Source organism: Gigantopelta aegis, chromosome 11, assembly GCF_016097555.1.
Source record: "Gigantopelta aegis isolate Gae_Host chromosome 11, Gae_host_genome, whole genome shotgun sequence".
In the NCBI taxonomy this organism is placed as follows: Eukaryota; Metazoa; Mollusca; class Gastropoda; order Neomphalida; family Peltospiridae; genus Gigantopelta; species Gigantopelta aegis.
In genome coordinates, this window is record NC_054709.1 from 28,568,426 (window position 1) to 28,590,692 (window position 22,267).

General features: G+C 35.6%; 1 protein-coding gene across 1 annotated transcript in view; it reads right to left on the reverse strand.

The window, feature by feature from the left end:
* The window catches only part of LOC121385000 (calcium-binding mitochondrial carrier protein Aralar2-like), a 45,241-nt gene that overhangs the window by 9,945 nt on the left and 13,029 nt on the right, over positions 1 to 22,267 (reverse strand). Inside the window, exons 10-16 of the mRNA XM_041515523.1 lie at positions 7,175 to 7,259; positions 6,462 to 6,558; positions 4,882 to 5,090; positions 3,618 to 3,698; positions 2,862 to 3,002; positions 811 to 949; positions 111 to 269 (exon numbers count right to left, since the gene is read on the reverse strand). Of these exons, the coding sequence (XP_041371457.1) occupies positions 111 to 269; positions 811 to 949; positions 2,862 to 3,002; positions 3,618 to 3,698; positions 4,882 to 5,090; positions 6,462 to 6,558; positions 7,175 to 7,259 (911 nt within the window). The remainder of the gene's footprint in view (positions 1 to 110; positions 270 to 810; positions 950 to 2,861; positions 3,003 to 3,617; positions 3,699 to 4,881; positions 5,091 to 6,461; positions 6,559 to 7,174; positions 7,260 to 22,267) is intronic.

The following is a 22,267-nucleotide window of genomic DNA, read 5'->3' on the forward strand; positions in this document are numbered from 1 at the left end:
CACCCCTGGGTAAGGAACTAAAAATCCATCTATCATTGATTTTCCTGAAACTTGGGTCAGAAAACGATCCACAAAAGGACAGTCGGAGAAGCTGTTGTTTTTCTACGTACCTGCGGATCCCTTCCAGAAGGCCTTCCCACCTTCCTCTTTGTAGATCTTCCTAGCACAGTCGATGAGTCCAGTGTAAACCGTCTGTCCAGTACGAGCTTGAACCTGCAAGCGTGTTTTGATCACATCGGCAGGGGTAGGAATCAAAGCAGCCGGCATACCTTAAATTAACAATAGACAAAAATATAGGCAAGAATTCGATCCATACCCCCCCCCCCCAATGATTAGGGTTAGTCTTTAGAGCCTTTGATGTAGAGGGGTGCGGTCCTCTAACTGGGTTTTTTTATAACAATCTTTAAAAATAAATAAAAAATCAAGCATTTTTCATGATTTTTTTAAATTAGTGTTTGTCATTTTGATCACTTTTAAGGATGTGAGAGGGGCTGGAACAAAAAAGCTTACTGCGGCCGTGGTCCAAGGAAAATTGTTGTTTGCAACCCCTGGAACTGCCAAAAATTGCATTCAATGCTAACAAATCTAAACTGGTTATAACTTATAATATAAGGCACACATCATAAACTTGAAACTGTGAAAACATGCAAATGAACAGTACTGAACATCACGAAATGGAAAGCACATTTACACGTTTCCGCATAGCTCTCATATCCCTGCACTTTAAATCTGTGTGAACCGTGATCTACAAAAAATTTGATGCGGTGTAAACAAAGTTTAGTTTAGTATTATTATAAATGAAATTCTTACCCGCTAAGGTTGCAGAAACGAGTACAGTCAGCGGTGAATTGTATCCGTTTTCGTCGGCTAAGTATTTCTTGCAGCGAGCATAGGCTGGGAAGTATATAGCCGAGAATGGAATATCTCGCAAAAAGCATGCTTTGGCACCCTGAAAAAATATTAAACCAAACATGGTATGATGTATATATTTTAATATGAACCACATACCATATAATAATTTATAAATAGACACTAGAAACATAATAAGACTACTGAAAATGATAAATGAAAAATGAATATATATATATCTATATATATATATATGACGAGTTCAGGCGTGTGTGTGTGTATATATATATATATATATATATATATATATATATATATATATATATATATATATATATATATATGATAGTTCAGGCGAAGTTCAGGCGCAAAATGTGATATCAACCATTTTCTTTCTTTTTTCAGTTAAAGCCATTATTGTATGTCAGTAAGGGCTAATCGTCGGCCCGCTGATTTGCCGCAAAAAACGCGACTGATCCTTATGAAATTGTACTGGGTAAATCCAGTTTTTGTATCAAAACGTGATATACACCAATTAAAAAAATCACTTTTACTGAAAATGATTTTTTTTTTAGATATATCTTGTTTTGCACCTAAACATATATATACAAATATTAAAGGCTGTTCACAATTGTCAACATTGTTATAAGCATACAAACTATACCACTTTTAAGTACCACTCTTAAAAGCAAACATTTAAAACAAAGTTTTGAAATATTCAGTACCATTTTTGATTTTTTTTTAAAACATATCCTGACATTACCATATCCCCCCATCCCACTTCTATCGGTGGCCACATTGGACTATTTCTGGTTCCAGTCAGTGCACCATCATTGGTATGTCAAAGGCTGTGGTATGTACTATCCTGTCTGTGGGATGATGCATATAAAAGATACATTGCTACTAATGGAAAAATTTGCCCATTTTTGACAGTTATAATCAGATCAAGTTTGACTTTCATGGGAATTTTTTCAAGGGCCATAAATGTCAAACCTGCAATTATGCAAGTTTGACAGAGTTATGGTCCTTGAACTAAGGAGATGTGTAGGATCCGCTATGGGGCATGTATTACTTTAGCAGTATTCTCATAATGCTTCTTTGCAAATAATTTATTTTTTATTTTTAGGTGAAATTTGTAAAAACATAGGTCAAGATAAATAAACCTGCAATATTCATCCACAAAGACGAATGTTGTTATATTCCTCATAAGCTGTATGGAAGATGGTGAATTAAAGTTTGTTTTGTTTAACAACACCACTAGAGCACACTGATTTATTAATCATCGGCTATTGGATATCAAACAGTTAGTAGCTTTGATATTTAATCTTAGAGAGGAAACCTACATCCCCATGAAAGTCAAACGTGATCTTTGACAGTATAAACCCAGTCTGGACAACCATACGTGGGATAGACAGACAGACAGACAGACTGACACAGAAGGACTAAGTAGAAACCTATAATTTCTCCTGTTAGACTGGAAGGAGCCGGCAAAAAAAAGTTCCTTTTCTTTTCACATGAAGCAAAATTGAAATAATTCTCTAAAAACATATTTAATAGAGACTAATACAGGGTATATCACTAGTTTAAAAAACGAGTTAAAATTTGTTTTGTTTAAAGACACCACTAGAGCACATTGATTTATTAATCATTGGCTATTGGATATCAAGCATTTGGTAATTTTGACATATAGTCTTAGAAAGGAAACCTGCTACATTTTTCCTTTAGTAGCAAGGGATCTTTTATATGCACCATCTCACAGACAGGATGACCCATACCACAGCCTTTGATATACCAGTCGTGGTTCACCGGCTGGAACGAGAAATCGCCCAAATAGGCCACGATGGGGATCGATCTCAGACCGATTGCGCATCAAGCGATTGCTTTACCACTGGGCTACGTCCCGCCTCTTATTTCATACGTCATACAAAACGACATACATTTTAATACATATTTAATGGCGGCTAATACAGGGTATATGACCACCATTTAAAAAACAACTATAAAAGTCTCACCTTATAAAGACCGAACAGACCTAGATCTCGGACAACGTTGATTGCTCTGACCTTCGCCTTGCCGACGATCTCCCCGGCAACCTGCAGTCGAATCTTCACTATCTCGAGAGGGTTCGTAAAGATCACCTGAGAGCCTCCAGCCTAATAAACAACAATTGTGCAGAAATAAATATCTCGGTTACGATAAACTGAATTGGTTGATGTCACTGATACATTGGTAGTTGTACCTATACTTATTTTTATTTTTTTTTTTAAATTATTTAATGATGCACTCAACACATTTTATTTCCGGTTATATGGCGTCAGACATATGGTAAAGGACCACACAGATATTGAAATTGGAAACCCACTGTCGCCACTTCATGGGCTACTCTTTTCGATTAACAGCAAGGGATCATTTATATGCAACATCCCATAGACAGAATAGTAGATAGCACAGCCTTTGATGTACCAGTCGTGGTGCACTGGCTGGATTGAGAAATTGTACCTCTACAGTCATGCAGACAAGACGTTCATCTCATTACAAAAAAAAAGTTAAAATAAATTCTAATTTTTATTTAAAATTAATTTTATGATAACAACAATTGAACGATTGTAGTTCTATTTTCAAACCAAATAATCCACTATAGTGAGTTACTGTCAATTTTGTTTTTCTTCACCAAAGAACAATTTCAGGCAGTAGCACTAAAATTGGGAATTCCCAAAATATCGCAAGAATTTTCACTGAAAATTAAATAAAAATAAGAAAGAACTTACGCATCCACCCGCTATCATTTCAGCCCAAAATGGTATTGATCCATCGCTTTTCATGAATTTGTCTCGGCAGAAATCATTTACCTGAAATGTGAATTTTGTGCAAAGTTAGTGAGGTCATACAACTGTAAAATTGTTTTCTTTTAAGTTAAACTTTAAAAACTAAATTATTGCAAAGTGCAATTAAAATGTTAATTACATTAAATTACTTTTATTCACATGCACTGTGATGAATATTAATAGGTGCACCTACAAACCAAGTTTCACTGATCTAGGATGTATAATCAGGGCTGTAGATTGTATCAAAGTCAAGATGTTAAACGTTGAGCTCAAAATGCTCACACCCAAATTAAGTACAAACATGCTGACCTCAAAATATTTCACCTCAAAACGACTGGAATATAAAGTTCAATGAGATTAAAATAACTTGAAAGCTGTTAATGACAGTACTGAACAAAAACGACCTTTCTGTGCTCAGAAAAGACAAAATTCCCTGTTGTGCTTAAATTAGTGAGATCTAAAACCCAGATTGTCTGTGAGAAATGAAGCTAAATGAGAAATCGTAAGGTTGCAGGGCTCGAACGTAAGAATTCATTACCTATGCCAATTTTGAAATGTTTTTGCCATAGGCAAAATGCTCACCAACAACAATTTAGTGAGTCTGCCTTTGTCCATTTTAAACCAGTAACTCTGCCAACAAATATATAAAAAAACAAACCCAGTCCCTGCAACCAATGGCATTCATTTTTATCCATCGGCAAAAAAATGCCATCGGTCATTCTCCTGACCAACAGCATTTCACATCGCAACTACAGCAACTGCCGTCAGTGCCATCGTTAAATCCGGGCCCTGAAGTTGAGCTGAAGGTGAAACAAAAGTAACTGAATTAGGAAGGAAATGTTTTATCTAACGACGCACTCAACACATTTTATTTATGGTTATATGGCGTCAGACATATGGTTAAGGACCACACAGATATTGAGAGAGGAAACCTGCTGTTGTCACTTCGATTAGCAGCAAGGGATCTTTTATATGCACCATCCTACAGACAGGGTAGTACATACCACAACCTTTGATATACCAGCATGATGCACTGGCTGGAATGAGAAATAGCCCAATGGGCCCATCGACGGGGATCGATCCCACACCAACCACGCATCGAGCGAGCGCCGTACCACTGAGCTACGACCCGCCCCCTTAATTTTAAGAAAAGAATCTAAATCTTAAAGTTGAGCTGCAGGTGAGACAAAAATAACTGAATAAGTACCGTCAGTTTGATAGCTTTCTCTGGGGCAACACCAATAAGCTGCGGAGCGAGTCCCCGGTACAGTCCGAAGACGCCCTCGTGTCGGATGACTTTCCGTGCACAGTCGAGGCTGTTCTTGTACATCAGTTCTCCCACAAACGTCCCACTCCGCTGATTCTGCATTCGTGTCTTCACCAGGTCAATAGGGTACACGGCGGTCGCACCAACCGCTGAAAGACAAATTTCGAACCATGAGTGAAGCAAAGTTTAAAAACAAATATTTCTAGCTATCGTTTACCAAAAGTTAAAGTTTGTTTTGTTTAATAATACCACTAGAGCACATCGATTTATTAATAATCGGCTATTGCATGTGAAATGTTTTTAGACAGGAAACCTGCTACATTTTTTTCAGTTTTTGCAATGGATCTTTTGTATGCATATCCCACACAGGATAGCACATACCATGGCCTTTGATATACCAGTCATGGTACACTAGCTAGAACGACATCCATTTTCGATAATACAGCCTTCATGAATTCAAGATGATATACCACTTTCAAGATTTACACGTGGTTGGAGAGTGAGTGATGATAAGATTGATGAGATAGAAATTTGATTTTTCTAATATACCTGTATAAAATATAATGAGCTACTTCTCATAGAAAATTGATTTATGTTTACAAATATGCTTGAACCAGTCTTCTACTATGAATAATAAACAAGTTATCATCAAATAACCATCTGTAAATTTATTCTTTGTTTAATATATCAATTCCTGGGGCACTTTGAAGACAATGGGTTAACGACACTGAAAGGGTTAACAGACAGGAAGAAGAATACCAGTGAGGTAGATGATACAACATCAGAAGAGGGAGAAGCACACAGATGAATAAAAGTGTTATATGAACTGATTACGAAGATATGGCCCTGACAAAGATCTCCTTTAATGTGCAGTAATATATGAAATGTAGGTCATGGTGACCTAATTATGGTACACAACACAGAGTCGTCCCAAGGTGTACTTGCATGCAAAGTTTGTTCCTATATGAATTGGAGAATACTTGAGGTGTTTTCTCTTCTTTTTTTAGATACTTCACCTGTCCTGAAACAAACGCATATTCCGCTTCGGACAGTAGTCTTGTTTGAACATCCAATGGGATGGCCTAAAATTCTTCTTTGAGGACAGGTGAAGAGGAAAAGAAAATATAAGATATGACCTGAAAATCAAATGTTTATGGTCCGATGGACAACGCCATACCATAATAAGGAAGGAAATATTTTATTTAACGACGCACTCAACACATTTTATTTACGGTTATATGGAAAGAAAGAAAGAAATGTTTTATTTAATGACGCACTCAACACATTTTATTTACGGTTATATGGCGTCAGACATATGGTTAAGGACCACACAGATTTTGAGAGGAAACCCACTGTCGCCACTACATGGGCTACTCTTCCGATTAGCAGCAAGGCATCTTTTATATGCACCATCCCAGACAGGGTAGTACATACCATGACCTTTGATGTACCCATACCATAAGACCTGTCAAAGGTGGGTGTATGAAAGCATACACATAGAAATGTAGTTTAAATCCTACCTCCAGCTATAGCTCCGAGGGCGAATCTGTACCCGCTCTCGACAATCTGCAGCAGAATTGTCCGGTCCGTGTGGCCCTGCTCCTGACGCAGCTTTTGCTAAAAGTAACAAGCAGTCTCATAAGAGCCATAACTCTCAACAAAAATATATAAATTCCAATTCTGACAGAGTTATAGACCTTGAATAAACTCCCATGAAGGTCAGATGTGATGCAGCCATAATTATGTAAATAATACGTAAATCACCATGAAACTCAAACTTTGAAGAAGAAAAAAGGGGGGGGGGGGGGAGGGAGGGGGAGGGAGGGAGGGAGGGAAGGGAGGGAGGGAGGGAGGGAGAGAGAGAGAGAGAGAGAGAGAGAGAGAGAGAGAGAGAGAGAGACAGACACACACAAACACAGACAGACACAGAGCAAGAGATACAGAGAGAGAGAGAGATGCAGATAGAGGGACAGAGAGAGAGAGATATGCAGAGATAGACAGACGCAGAGAGAGAGAGAGAGAGAGAGAGAGAGAGAGAGAGAGAGAGAGAGAGAGAGAGAGAGAGACACACACACAGACAGTGGCAGTCAGATAGAAGAAGGGTAATATTTTGTGCAGCTGCCAATGGGTTTTGATTCACTGTCTTCATCTTTTAAAAGTCCAGTGCACAGCTGATATCACCGAAACAAGCGATAACCAATTTAATTATTTTTTTCTAACATAAACAACTCACCTCAGCTATCTCCATTTGGACCTTATAGGGAGTTTCACGGCCCGTCAGGGGAGCTAAGTCATCAATGTCACCATAGTTTAGCTTTCTGAAAAATGTATAAAACATACTTAACATAACATACTGCCATAGCACAACAGTTAAAATATTGCAGGGCCTAGAAACAACACACAGTTTCAACATGGTACTAAAATCTGGCATTCTGCAAAAATCTGTAGATTTTGGAGTTGTTAATCTGTGTTAAGCTATTAAATAATGAAATAGGTAGGAATGCAATCATGGAACACACAGACACCTTTTCACACATGCAATGGACAGATCTATAATACTATATGCCTTATTTAATGGAAATATTTAACGACACATGTTAATGCATTCAATTTTTTTTTTTAAACTGATATTAGTAAAACAGAACATTTCACCAATCGAACAAATATCTTGCAAAAACGGAAATCATATTATTGAATTTGATTATTATAAATTATTATAACAATATGTCTTACACCAGACTTCACAGTTAAAAACACATAAATAAAAATATTGAAAAAAGGGATTAATTGTTCCCGTAACTTAATATTATAGGGAGCAAATCAGGGTATCACCATACTGAGAGCATAGATACTTAATCCTTTTGTATTTTAAAATAATTCCATATTCAGTATAGTAGGGTTATCTATTTTTAGGGGCAACCCGATATATTTTTAACATTACATTTTTAAAAGGAAGAAATTATAACTAATAGAAAATTAGTGGGATTAAATTTTATGTTGTAACTGGATCTGATCTGAACGTTATAAAATAAATGCTTTATTTGCATCCCTATCCAACACAAAGATAAACCCCAGCCCCAGGGCTTCTGGAATTTTTATAAAATCCACTGGCCATGGGATCAGTGATTTTAAAAAGTTACTAGCCACGATTAAAAACTCACTAGCCCTACTTTACTTTTAAGTTAATACAATTTTACTAAATAATAGTAAAAATTTGGATATGTCACCTAAAGAGAGATATACAGCTTAAAAACACTAACATTGGGGGGTGGGGGTCTAGGACAGGATGTTAATATTTACAAAATAGACTTACATGTAACTGCAACATCTGACAAACAAAAATCACTAGCCATCGGGCATGGCAATAGTAGTTATTTACTAGCCCATCACCGAATATCACTAGCCATGGGAGTGGGGCTACCATAATCTAGAATCCCTGTCTGGCATGGCAATAGTAGTTATTTACTAGCCCATCACCGAATATCACTAGCCATGGGAGTGGGGCTACCATAATCTAGAAGCCCTGTCAGGCATGGCAATAGTGGTTATTTACTAGCCCAACATTGAATATCACTAGCCATGGGAGTGGGGCTACCATAATCTAGAAACTCTGTCAGGCATGGCAATAGTAGTTATTTACTAGCCCAACACCGAATATCACTAGCCATGGGAGTGGAGCTACTATAATCTAGAAGCCCTGTCAGGCATGGCAATAGTAGTTATTTACTAGCCCAACATTAAATATCACTAGCCATGGGAGTGGGGCTACCATAATCTAAAAACCCTGTCAGGCATGGCAATAATAGTTACATACTAGCCCAACTTTGAATATCACTAGCCATGGGAATAGGGCTACCATAATCTAGAAACCCTGTCAGGCATGGCAATAGTAGTTATTTACTAGCCCGACACTGAATATCACTAGCCATGGGAGTGGGGCTACCATAATCTAGAAACCCTGTCAGGCATGGCAATAGTAGTTATTTACTAGCCCAACACTGAATATCACTAGCCATGGGAGTGGGGCTACCATAATCTAGAAGCCCTGTCTGGCATGGCAATAGTAGTTACTTACTAGCCCGACACTGAATATCACTAGCCATGGGAGTGGGGCTACCATAATCTAGAAGCCCTGTCAGGCATGGCAATAGTAGTTATTTACTAGCCCAACACTGAATATCACTAGCCATGGGAGTGGAGCTACCATAATCTAGAAGCCCTGTCTGGCATGGCAATAGTAGTTACTTACTAGCCCGACACTGAATATCACTAGCCATGGGAGTGGGGCTACCATAATCTAGAAGCCCTGTCAGGCATGGCAATAGTAGTTATTTACTAGCCCAACATTGAATATCACTAGCCATGGGAGTGGAGCTACCATAATCTAGAAACCCTGTCTGGCATGGCAATAGTAGTTATTTACTAGCCCAACACTGAATATCACTAGCCATGGGAGTGGGGCTACCATAATCTAGAAGCCCTGCCAGGCATGGCAATAGTAGTTATTTACTAGCCCAACATTGAATATCACTAGCCATGGGAGTGAGGTTACCATAATATAGAAACCCTGTCTGGCATGGCAATAGTAGTTATTTACTAGCCCAACATTGAATATCATTAGCCATGGGAGTGGGGCTACCATAATCTAGAAACCCTGTCGGGCTTGGCAATAATAGTTACATACTAGCCCAACTTTGAATATCACTAGCCATGGGAATAGGGCTACCATAATCTAGAAACCCTGTCAGGCATGGCAATAGTAGTTATTTATTAGCCCAACATTGAATATCACTAGCCATGGGAGTGGAGCTACCATAATCTAGAAACCCTGTCTGGCATGGCAATAGTAGTTATTTACTAGCCCAACACTGAATATCACTAGCCATGGGAGTGGGGCTACCATAATCTAGAAGCCCTGTCAGGCATGGCAATAGTAGTTATTTACTAGCCCAACATTGAATATCACTAGCCATGGGAGTGGAGCTACTATAATCTAGAAGCCCTGTCAGGCATGGCAATAGTAGTTATTTACTAGCCCAACATTGAATATCACTAGCCATGGGAGTGGAGCTACTATAATCTAGAAGCCCTGTCAGGCATGGCAATAGTAGTTATTTACTAGCCCAACACTGAATATCACTAGCCATGGGAGTGGGGCTACCATAATCTAGAAGCCCTGCCAGCCCCCACAGCCCCTTTTTTATTGCCCCCCCCCCCCTCAGTATTTCTAACAGTGTTCGAGATTAAAAAATTTGGGCAGTATCCCAGTTGGATACTAACATTTCAAAATCTGGTATCCCACCTGAGAATTTAGTATCCCACTTAAATGAAATTCATAAATAACATCGTAACAAATGTGGACGACACTGTTACTTAACTTCACCAGTAAATGTCAACTTTCACAGTTTCAGCAAAAAATAAAAACGCAGGATAAAAAAACCCCACAACATTATATGGTATCCCAGTGTTATACTGGGTTATTGAAGTCTGGTATTCAAAATTAAATTTTGGTATCCCCTGGATATCGGGATACCGTTAATCTCGAACACTGTCGAATGTACAAAATTTAAAAAATAAAATTACCCCTTGATACCATTTAAAAAAAAAAAGAACATAAAAATCTAGCTGTAGTTTATAATGGCCTAATGTACAGTAATTTATCTTTCTATCTAGAATATAAATCAGTGTTTGTTTTTTGTTTAACTACACCACTAGAGCACATTGATTTATTAATCAATGGCTATTTGATGTCAAATATATGGTAATTTTGACAGTCATAGAGAGGATACCTGCTACATTTTTTCCATTAGTAGCAAGGGATCTTTTATATGCACCATCCCACAGTTAGGATAGGATAGCACATACCACGGCCTTTGATATACCAGTCGTTGTGCAATGGCTGGAACGAGAAATAGCTCAATGGGCCCACCGACGGGGATCGATCCCAAACCGACCGCGCATCAAGCGAGCGCTTTACCACTGGGCAACATCCCGCACCTATAAATCATTGAAGCCCAAGCTAATACAACAAAGCAGGTCAAGAAACATCATGCGAAGGATTGTTCGGTTCAGTTATAAATATGACATATTGTTTTACTGACAAACTCAATCTAGAGCCTCCACGAGTCCAAGAGTACTCGATGGTCAAACCTGACCCGGACCCGAGTACCCGACACTTACACTAGATGATAATGTGACTATGTGACAGTAAAATAGCATTGTGTATCTTAATTCCAGTGCTAAACTTCGATGCCAAATCATGCCATTGTATTTCATTCCACACATTCGACTTGTTTTTTCCCTCCATGTGTCATAGCCCTATATAATGTAACCGACGGCAAACATGACAAAATGACGTAAAAAATATAATTAAACGAGTGTTCTTCCTTGCAAGGAGAACAGATTCTCGGCCTGTGCCCGAGTGAGTACTCGTGTACTCGTGGAGATCCTAAATCTATCTGTTAATTCTTTAACAATTACCGGTACTCAAAATTATGACCTCTGCTTCACTCTTGATGTTGAATAAGTATTATGAACTCCACTGCGTTAATGATGTTGAACAAGTATATAAAACATTTTTTTTAAAGAAAAGGATTAAGAGTATGCACCACACACAAATCTACTACTACTGGTACTGAACTACTGTGAAGTTACAAAAATTATGGTAAGCATTTCTGAAATAAGATTTAAAAAAATAATATAACTGAGAAGTTTATAAAAAATATATTTAAAAAACAAAAAAAACTAAACCCGAACAAAAACTCAGCTGGTAACAAATAGCTTGCTTCACACACACACACAATAAAAACTGCCAGATAAGCAAAACAGTATTAGAATGCACAGTAACAGCCCTTGAAATTACGTTTGTCATCAGTAAATGGTTTTATAAAAATTGTTCTTGTTTATTTGTTTGTAGGTGCTCTTGTTTAACATTGTTTTCCTAGGCGTATATTAAAATTACGCCTAGGAATTAAAAATTAAAAATAAAAACCCCAGTGTTTCCGGAAACTCAATTCAACTGAGAAAAAAGAACCGACCCTATTTCCCCCCACCCATAATGTATTATTTAAAAATAAGTAATATATAGGTGAACAATATAGTTTTAAAAAAGTAAATTAACAATAGGCGTCTGACCATACCTATTTTTTTTTTTGGGGGGGGGGGGGGGGGGGGGGGGGGGGGGGGGGTCAACAGGGTTTCTGCCAGAGGCTAAAACGGGTATGTCACCATACCCAAACATTTTTTTTGACTGTTCATACAAAATGTAACTACATATGGGGTTAACCTTTTGACAAAATTGATGACTCTTATTATTACTGTATATTTTTCTTAACCCTAACCCTAAACGTAACCCATTTTCTTTCTGGGGAGGGACCCCATACCCCCTGTTGACTGTGGTTGCATTCAATTCCATATAGTGCCATACCCTAAAATTTCTTTCTGACAGAAACACTGGTTATGTTCTTGGAAACTCACAATTTGTGAAAGGCCCTACTTGAATACTGAAGATGTCCAGTGGATGGTCCAGAAAATACATTTGGGGGGAGGGGGTGGGGGGCAATGACATGTTCCAAAGGGAATCCTCAGATTCTAAAACATAAAAAATGAAAAATAAATTATATATATAATTGTCACAAAATTTAGCCCCCACCACACCCTTAGATCCACGGTTGATGTCCTTTTTAAAAACATTACTCCATCTACTGTGAAAACAAAATAAAATAATTATTTTTAAGTTTTCAAGGGGCCTGCAAAAATACAATACAATATATTGGATTAGCTTGGACGGCATACAGGTCCAAAACGTTACACTATACAATATATATAGCGTTACCTAAACAACTAGGTATACGTAATAGATATCAATCACAACTCTGCTGTCTGTTAGTAGATCTGACTAACACCAACATTATCCTGTGTCTAGATGACCTTTTCAATTATCCAATCAAAACACAGCTGGCGTAAAACTACCAGCAGATTGTGGAACATTTTATTCAGTATCATGTCATGATTTAGTATGCATGTTTCAGAAATAAGTATTATTTCAGGACAGTGAAACCTCTGTCAAGCAGCCACCAAAGGGAAGGAAGGAAATGTTTTATTTAACAATGCATTCAACACATTTTATTTACGGTTATATGGTATCAGACATATGGTTAAGGGCCACACAGATACAGAGAGAGGAAGTCTGCTGTTGCCACTTCATGGGGTGCTCTTTTTGATTAGCAGCAAGGGATCGTTTATATGCACCATCCCAGACAGGATAACACATACCACGACCTTTAATATACCAGTCATGGTGCACTGGCTGGAGCGAGAAATAGCCCAATGGGCTCACCGACAGGGACAACAAAGGGAGTATCAAAAAATGGTCTCTTGACACAGGTGGCTGGTTAATACAGGTCAGTTTACACTATATTAGATGATTTGGAGTAATAAAAATGTAGTCTCTTAACACAGGTGGCTGTTTAATATAGGTAAGTTTATACTATATTAGATGATTTGAAATATTGGTGGGTAATGTCAGATCATATTAATGGGGAGAGAAAATTAAATGCACAGTAAGATCTTAGTATATTAATGAGTGGCGGATCCAGAAAATCCATTTGGGGGGTGTGGGGGGGGGGGTGTTAAATGACATGAGGCAGAATGCTAAGGAAACTTTGGGGGAGGTTTCGAGGTGTGTCGTAAAACAATTTAAATTAATATATAATAAAATTATAACTGTTGCAAAATTTAGGGGGACCCAGGCTCCTGTCAAGACTTACAAAGAGGATGCTTTGTTGTCTAGTAGAGCCTAAGAGAAAGAGCTTTGTGAATTAGGCCCCTGGCTTCGTATACAATAAATAATGTATGGCATGTTCTTCTAGCATCTCCTCATAAACCGGTAAAGTCTATCTAGACTCAAGGCTTTGAAGAGGGCCTCATAAGTTGAATAAATAGCAGATTCTTCACAAGCGGGTTTTTTTTTAATATGGAAAATATCAACCAAGTTTATGTCAATCAGTATTTGTTGACAAATATCAATGAACTAAATGAGGTTGGTATTTTCCATGTTAAAAAACAAAGGTTTGTGAAGAATCCGCAATTTATTCAACTACTGAATCGTTTTTCTACGGAATTAACTGTACATTTGGTATTTCTTGAAAAAAATACTTGGCTACAATCTAACTGTGGACCCTTGAATCGTCAACTTCGACTGTTCCAATTGCTGATGATGTCACTTTCTAATTACATCTTTAGGTTATCAGGTGTTTTTTTCATTTGATCCCGGAAAAAGAATGCAATTAACCAATTACAATACAGAACATATTCGTCATCAGTTTACAATAGACAATCAAGAAGTCCATAAATATACTAGTACCGTGAATTTCTAAGAATGGGCTGAGATTAATTTTTGGTAAATCGCAGTTTTTTTATTATTATTTTAATAAATGGTCAGATGAGTTAACAATTATAATTATTATTTTTTTTACAGCAATTTCATATTGAACTTTTTTCAGTTGGAAAAACAAGTTCTAGTGGGTTCCGATGATAACATAGTACAAATCCGAAAAAAAATTGGCACAAAATTTGAAGTCCTGAGGACTAAAAAACTTTAAAAACTGAATTATCTGACAGCTAGTTTGAAATTACTGTGGAAAAAAAAAAAGAGAGCAATATTTGTGTACGAAGCCACATTGATCGTGTCACAATGACCTGTTGCAGACATTACATTATATAAAACTTTACTTATTTCAAGGGCTGTATAAAAATAGAATGTTTTATTTTCAACAACTACATACACGAATATATAAAATATATTGCCATGTATCATCAGACACTACAAAGAAGTCACCCCCTCACCAATTATTAAACCTTCAGACCACTACATAAAATGTAAATACGCATGGGTACACATCAAGTATTGGCTAACTACTATAACTCCAAGTGAAAATTTTGTATAACCAGATATGGGGTTATGCCAAAATAAAATTAGAAAATGCATTTTTAATAACTACAAAAACACAATATTTGGACTGGTCACTCAGTAAATATTGTATTTTTACGACTACATATTGTATTTTTACGACTACATATTGTATTTTTACGACTACATATTGTATTTTTACGACTACATATTGTATTTATGGAGGCCTGGTGTTTATTCACTCGTATAACGTACCGGTACGTGTTCTACATAATTATAATAATTACAATAATAATTAAAATTATCATTAGTAGTAGTGGTAGTAGTATTTTAATATTATTCAATTTTACATACATTGTCATTGTTTATGCTGTAAAATTTTATCAATTTTATGCAGTAACTACAAATTAATTGATCCCACATACAATTGTTTGATAATTAACTCGAAATATATAAAATATCGAAACTGCCAGTGTAAACAGTGGTTCCCTCAAGAATCCGTGGCTGAAGATATACAGTATATACAAAATATTCATTGAATAACCATTAAACAGCCATTTCTTTGTCAATATGATGATGCTATTAAAATTCAAAATGTCAGTCAACCCTGTTTGATTTTGATGGAATATAACAATACAGGTAAAATAGTAAATAAAATTATTTGAAAGTAGGTTTTTTTTGTGAGCATATAGCTCAAGGTGTTGTTTTACATTCTGAGATTTAAAAAAAGAAAAGAAAAAAAAGAATAAAAATTTGTGTCATTATGCAACTTTGAAACTACATCTTTAAGAACTAGAGTGAGGGTTTAAGAAGAACAGTCCTCTACATTGTGACAGATTTGGTCGGATATGCGACCATTTTTTTTTCATTTGGCGACTAAAAAATTTCATACTATCTATATAAAACTACAAGTAGGTGTCATCTGGCTCCTAGATGGAAACGTTAACGTAGAGGGTTGAATAAGGTAATTTTTCTGAATGTTTTTTTTGTGTTAAGTTTTGAGACTGTTTCTTTGAGAATTGAGATGAGGGTTCGCAAACAGACATATTGCATCTTTATGGGTGTTTTTGTGTTTTTTGTCTTTCTAAAGTGCATGACCGTTACATGTACATGGCATATTGCATCTTTATGGTTTTTGGGGTTTTTTTTTTGTCTTTCTAAAATCCATGGCCTTAACATGTACATGGCAATATATACGATAAAGTAAACAGAAAAAGTTAAAATTCTGTTTCTTACTGCGATGCTATCATGGACCTGCGGAGAGAACATGAACAGATCTTAACACAAAGGAAAACACAAGCAGAACACTGACACCACTACACTATCTAGCATGCATCAAAAATTCTCCACAAAACTGACTCCAGGGGCCTAATTCACTAAACTCTCGCAACTTTGCGATCTCACAGTGCAATGCTAAAAGACTTACAAAGAGGATGCTTTGTTATCTAGCAGAGCCTAAGAGACCTTTGTGAATTAGGCCCCTGTTCTCTACATGTATGTACAGTAAATCATAACATATTAGCGACATTAAAAATTCAGCGAAGTCCAAGTAATGCTAGGATCAGGCTACCAACTGCCAAAAGAAAGTTGACCAACTCGACAGTTGTGTTGTAATTTCCCCATTTCCAGACTTACGACGGGTATGCTCAGATTAACAACTAATGGGTTATACGACGAGAATAGAGTTGTCAAGAGTGCTCAGATTAGTAACTGGACGGTTGTAGAAGTCGTGACAGCAGAAAGTTGGTCAACTTTCTGCTGACATTTGGTAGTTTGAACCTAGCATAATAGGTAATACGTGGATAATCGAGTTGTAAGAGCACTCGGACTAGCAACTGGAAAGTCGTAGAAGTTGTGACAGCAGGAAGTTGGTAATCTTCGCCTAGCAAAAGTGACATACTAGCATCATAAAATTTCAGCGAGGTCTGCATATCAATCAGAATTTTTGTTTTGAAGTTTTAGGATCGCCTGATAGAATACTTTTGATATACTTTGACATTATGCAGCTAATAGACAACTTAAATTCAACAGAAACTTTAAGTGATGTGTATCTGTATGTTAACTAATATTGTCTGCTATACTTAGTAGTTACAGTATATATGATGGCCCAAAAAATAATAATGGATGTTGGCAAATTATGTTAAGCGAACCACGAACCACGAGCAAGATTTTAATGTGCAATAAATATATGCAATACAAATATTAATAGTGACCCATATGTTATAGCTCTAAAGAAGATTGACCAAATAATATTATTTGGGAGACTAACGCCATTATTTTCTAATATTTAAGTCGCCAAAACTGGACATTGGTTGCATTTGGTGACCTGGCCACAGGCTGTTTCAAGCCCTGATAACTATTGTTGTGTGTTCAGTTAATCGCCGACAAAACATTCATACAAACGTTTTTCAGAAGAAGTCTCTTTAAATTTAGCATCATGATATATTAACATTTTGTAGAGCTTTAGATCTTGATAATTTGGCTTTTTAATCTGTTCTGAGTCTTTTTAATGCAGTAATCTTAATAATAGCTGTTAAAAGAGTTTACATATCCAGAAATGCATTTCAAGTGATTTTAATCTAATTACTTATTACAGCTTAACATTTCATTGATTTAGAGGTGAAATATTTTGTGATTGGCATGTTTGTATTTAATTTGGGCTTGCTTATAAATTATGGGTTTACTCATTTTAAGAGAGCACACCCTTTAACGCAATTTTGTATGGCCGTGCTAAAAAAAAATTGTTCGCTAACATTAACTGATTTACAGTATCAGGCTGTTAACTTACAAGAATGTCTTGCCTTACACAAACTTACTCCTTTTGACTGATACAGTGTTCAAGAAATCACTAGCACTCATAGAAATTTGTTTTATTTAACGACATCACTAGAGCACATTGATTTATTAATCATCGGCTATTGGATTCCAAACATTTGGTAATTCTGACATGTAGTGATCAAAAAACACCTACTACATTTTTCCATTAGCAGCAAAGGGATTTCTTATATTCACTTTCCCACAGACAGGAAAGCACATACCATGGCTTTTGACCAGTTGTGATACACTGGTTGGAACGATAAAAAAACCCAATCAGTTGAATGGATCCACTGAGGTGGTTTGATCCTGCGACACAAGCACCTCAGGCAAGCACTGGTTAGTGCACTGCCCTATGTATTATAGAAATACAGTTGACAATTTCCACCAGTCCAGATAAAAAATTTACAAGCCGGAACCGAGGACTATTAGATTTGCTGAACCCTGATAGTTGAATCCACAGATGTTCAGCGTAATGCATGTTTGAAACAACAAACACATAAAAGACAACAAAAGCAGAAACTTTAATAAATAAATAAAATAAACAACTAAATTAAAAAAACAAATTAAAAAAAACTAAGTTTGGTTAAAAAAAATTCTACTTTTTTAAAACATGCATTAAGATGAATGTTCATAGGTATAAGTATTAAGCATTACCGACATCAGAAAAGTAGTACCCACATATCGTCTTTTTACTTTGTGAAGGCAAGACAAAAACATTACTGTTATAAGAATGCTCAGTCAATACTTTACACATATTACACATTTTCAAATTCTAAACTGATCTAAAATAAAAATTAAAATATATAGAGGTTATTACACTTGTGTGTATCGGTATCTCCGGCAAAGATAATACATTATTTTTATTCCTAATATATGATATGACGATACCGAAACACATGAGGGTAATAATCTCTTTATCGTATAACCTCAAGCTAAACACAAAGTGTTTTTATAAACTGCATATGCAATTTTAATTCCAGTCACCCATTACTTAATATTCAACTGATGTAAGAATATGTAACACAGTGTCTTTTTGAATGGAAATGACGTCAAACCTGAATGTTGTCATTTTGAATATCCTTACATAAAAATAAACTATGCTTTACATTTCTTGTTTTCAAAAATATTTAATCAAAAACAAGTATAAATAAGTAAATAAATAACTTTTAAAATGCATTGGAAAATGTTTTAAATGAATAAATAAATTAATTAATAAAATCAATCCAAGTTTAATAGACATTCCACGAATAAACAAATAAATTCTGTTCATCAATATCAAACCCTGCTTAAAGCACAAATTCAATGACTACTTTGTTATTATACGCCATAACATTAAAACACTGATAGCTTGAGATGTAACAGCTACTGTGTTTTCCGATCTATTCTGTTATTGTCTTTGTTATCCATGTATTGTAAATATAAAAATACAGAAGATCTTAACACTGGCTTTTTCCACTGATCAACCCATAACATACAAAACCTTTACAGTTTAATATTTTTCAAAACATAATAAAAAGAAAAACCCAAGAGGCCTATTAGTTTACTGGCCTATAGAACTACGTTATTAAGTTTTCAATTTTGTCAGGAGTAGATAATTCATTAATTTGTAAAGACCAACTACTGTTTAGTTTTTATTTAAATTTTAAAATTTTTAAAATTGCAAAATATCTCTTCATTAGTTTGTGAAGACTGCCCCAAAGAATCATAGTACCAAATTTCAGAAGTATTCAATCAAAACTCTAGAAAATAGACTTTTAAAATTTCAATGTTAATTTTTATTTAAAGCGGCATTCCCTGGAATATTTTTTATTATTTAAGCATATAGAACAGAAAATCCCATTACGTTTGGTGTATATAAGACGCCGCACTCCGAATTGGTTTCACTACACTGGCTTTTCCAAGTTAAAAATAAACCCAGTATTTTGAAAGTGGGACACTTTTGGCAGGCGCCCACTGGGCTAAAAATAGTACGGTTCGGCTATTGTTGCATTACAAAAACCGAGCGGATTCTAGCAGTCAATTCCTTGCAGCCAATTACGCTAACAGCCAATTTCAGCAGACACTCGTGTCGACGTTCTAAACATCGGACTCGTACACCTTTCGATTGTTACCTGTATTTCACACTAATTTTTATTATTCACTACAACTTAAGAATTTTAGAGTTTTAAAGAGTATCTTTATATAAAAACAACACAAAAACAAAATAACAACCAAGACTCATTTTCACAGTCTTATTGTTACTAATATCCGTATAAATACAACTTAACCGTTTTATTAAGCACTTTTATAATATCTGAAGTATCACTTTAAAAATCCTTCTGTACTACCGTAATATAGGATGTCCAACTAGTTTCGTATAGACCACACCACAACACATATTATAAAAGGCGTATGAGTCTGGTGTTTAGAACGTCGCCATGCGTGTCTGCTGAAATTGGCTGCTAGCGTAATTGGCTGCTAGGAAGTGGCTGCTAGAATCCGCTCGGTATTACAAAATGGCGAGAATTGTTCTAACTGGCTAGTAAGCATTTGACGATATGCGTTAATAACGACAACTCGCGAGTGAATTAAAAGTGCAGTTATGCTTGTATTTAAACTTAGAACTTGATTGTATACGACTGAAACCAGACACTGCAGCTTTAAAATTTAAAAATTTAATTAAAAATAAAAAATATTTTCCTATCAATTTGTGAAGACTGCACTTGGGAATACTTGCACAAAGATTCAGAATTATCCAATCAAAACTCTACGAGAAGATACTCATATTTTCAGCGTTAAACTTCTATTGAAAATGTTTAAATTTTACAAATATATCTCTATCAGTTTATAAAAACTAACCCAGAGAATCATAGTATCAAGTTTCAGAACTATCCAATCAAAACTTCAGGACAATAGAGATTTTTACATTTTCAATGTTAAATTTCTATTTAAAATGTTTAAATTTAATTTTAAAATGTTAAAATCTAAATATCTCTCCATTAGTTTGTGAAGACTGTCCCAGAGAATCTTAAATCCAAATTTCAAAACTATTCGATCAAAACTCTTAGATAATATAGACTTTTAAATTTTCCATGTTGAATTTCCATTTAAAATTTTAAAATTTAATAACAATTCAAACATTATAAATTTCTAAAACATGTCTCTATTAGCTTGTAGAAACTGCCAATGAGAATACTTATGCTAAGTTTCAGGTTAATCCAATCAAAACTCCATGAGAAACAATGAAAATTTAATTTAAAAATTATTTTTCTACTAGTTTGTGAAGACCTCCCCAGAGAATCAATACCAAATTTCAGAACTATCCAATCAAAATCAAAATATTTCTCTATTAGTTGGTGAAGGGTGCCACAGATGATCATTGTACCAAGTTTCAGAACAAATCCAATGAAAACTGTAGGAGAAGAAAGACTTTAATGGAAAAGTTGATGGACGGACAGACGGACAAATCAGTATGAGGTATGCTCCGCTACTGAATTTCATAGCAGAGCTAATATATATAAAATAAAAAATAATAAAATTAGAAACTCAAAAATTAACTATCAAACAACAGACAAAATAAAAAGGAATTAATTAGTAAAAAAAAAGAAAGATATTAAAGAATGTTGTGAAACAACATACATGTTGTAAGAACTGTCAACACAGATACAAACTTATTTTTCAACAATTTCATGTTCGGATATATGTCTAGCAATCCACGATAAATACGTTCTACTGTCACAATGCAGATTACAAAAATGTCCCTTATGCCACAGATTCCACGGATTTTACAAGGATACCTACAATATAATCCAGCAATATGCAATGTCAGAGTTAGCATTTTGACGAAAATCGGAAAATCTGTAGCCAAATTCAAGTAAAACTTTGCTAAACAGAATAACTTTTATAAACAGCTATACACATTTGTTTTTGGCGAATTTGGTAATAACATTTATTCGTCTGCCCCGGATTGGGCCCCTGGCCTTCCAGAGACCGAACCCTGGGGTGGACAGGCTCGAAACAGTCGTGGTATATGAGCATGTTAAAGTATAACACAATGCAACACATATTCACCAAATTCAACATTAAATCGCATTTGGCGAACGACACCACTATATGCACGTATGAAGTTAACTGCAAGCACTAGGGCCATAAATAGGTTTTAGTTGGTAAAGACATTCAAATTGATTTTAAACCTGGTTTTTAGAGAAAATAGAATACTACATTCATGGCCGTTAGATATCATTTATCTTTCAACTTGTTTTAAAAATATATCCAACTCGTTGGATACTGCAGACGAGATGTCATGCAAGTCGACACACTGTATACAGTTCATTCCTCAATTCATATTTCCGGCCGTTTTGCACATCATAAAAAATCCAGATGTACCACAGGAAACCGATTAACCGAGACTATGGTGGATTTAGTTTTTAATTTTTCAATGGAAAACACTTGCAAATTTTTAGTTGAAAAAGTGGTTTTTGGAGAATATTTTTGCTTGACAACAATGGCAGAACATTGTGGTCATTTGAGGAATCAATAGCTAATTTGATAAAAAATGTGATTGTTTTACCAACAACAAAATTCACGAAGTATTGCGATACGAATCATAGTTCGTTTTTA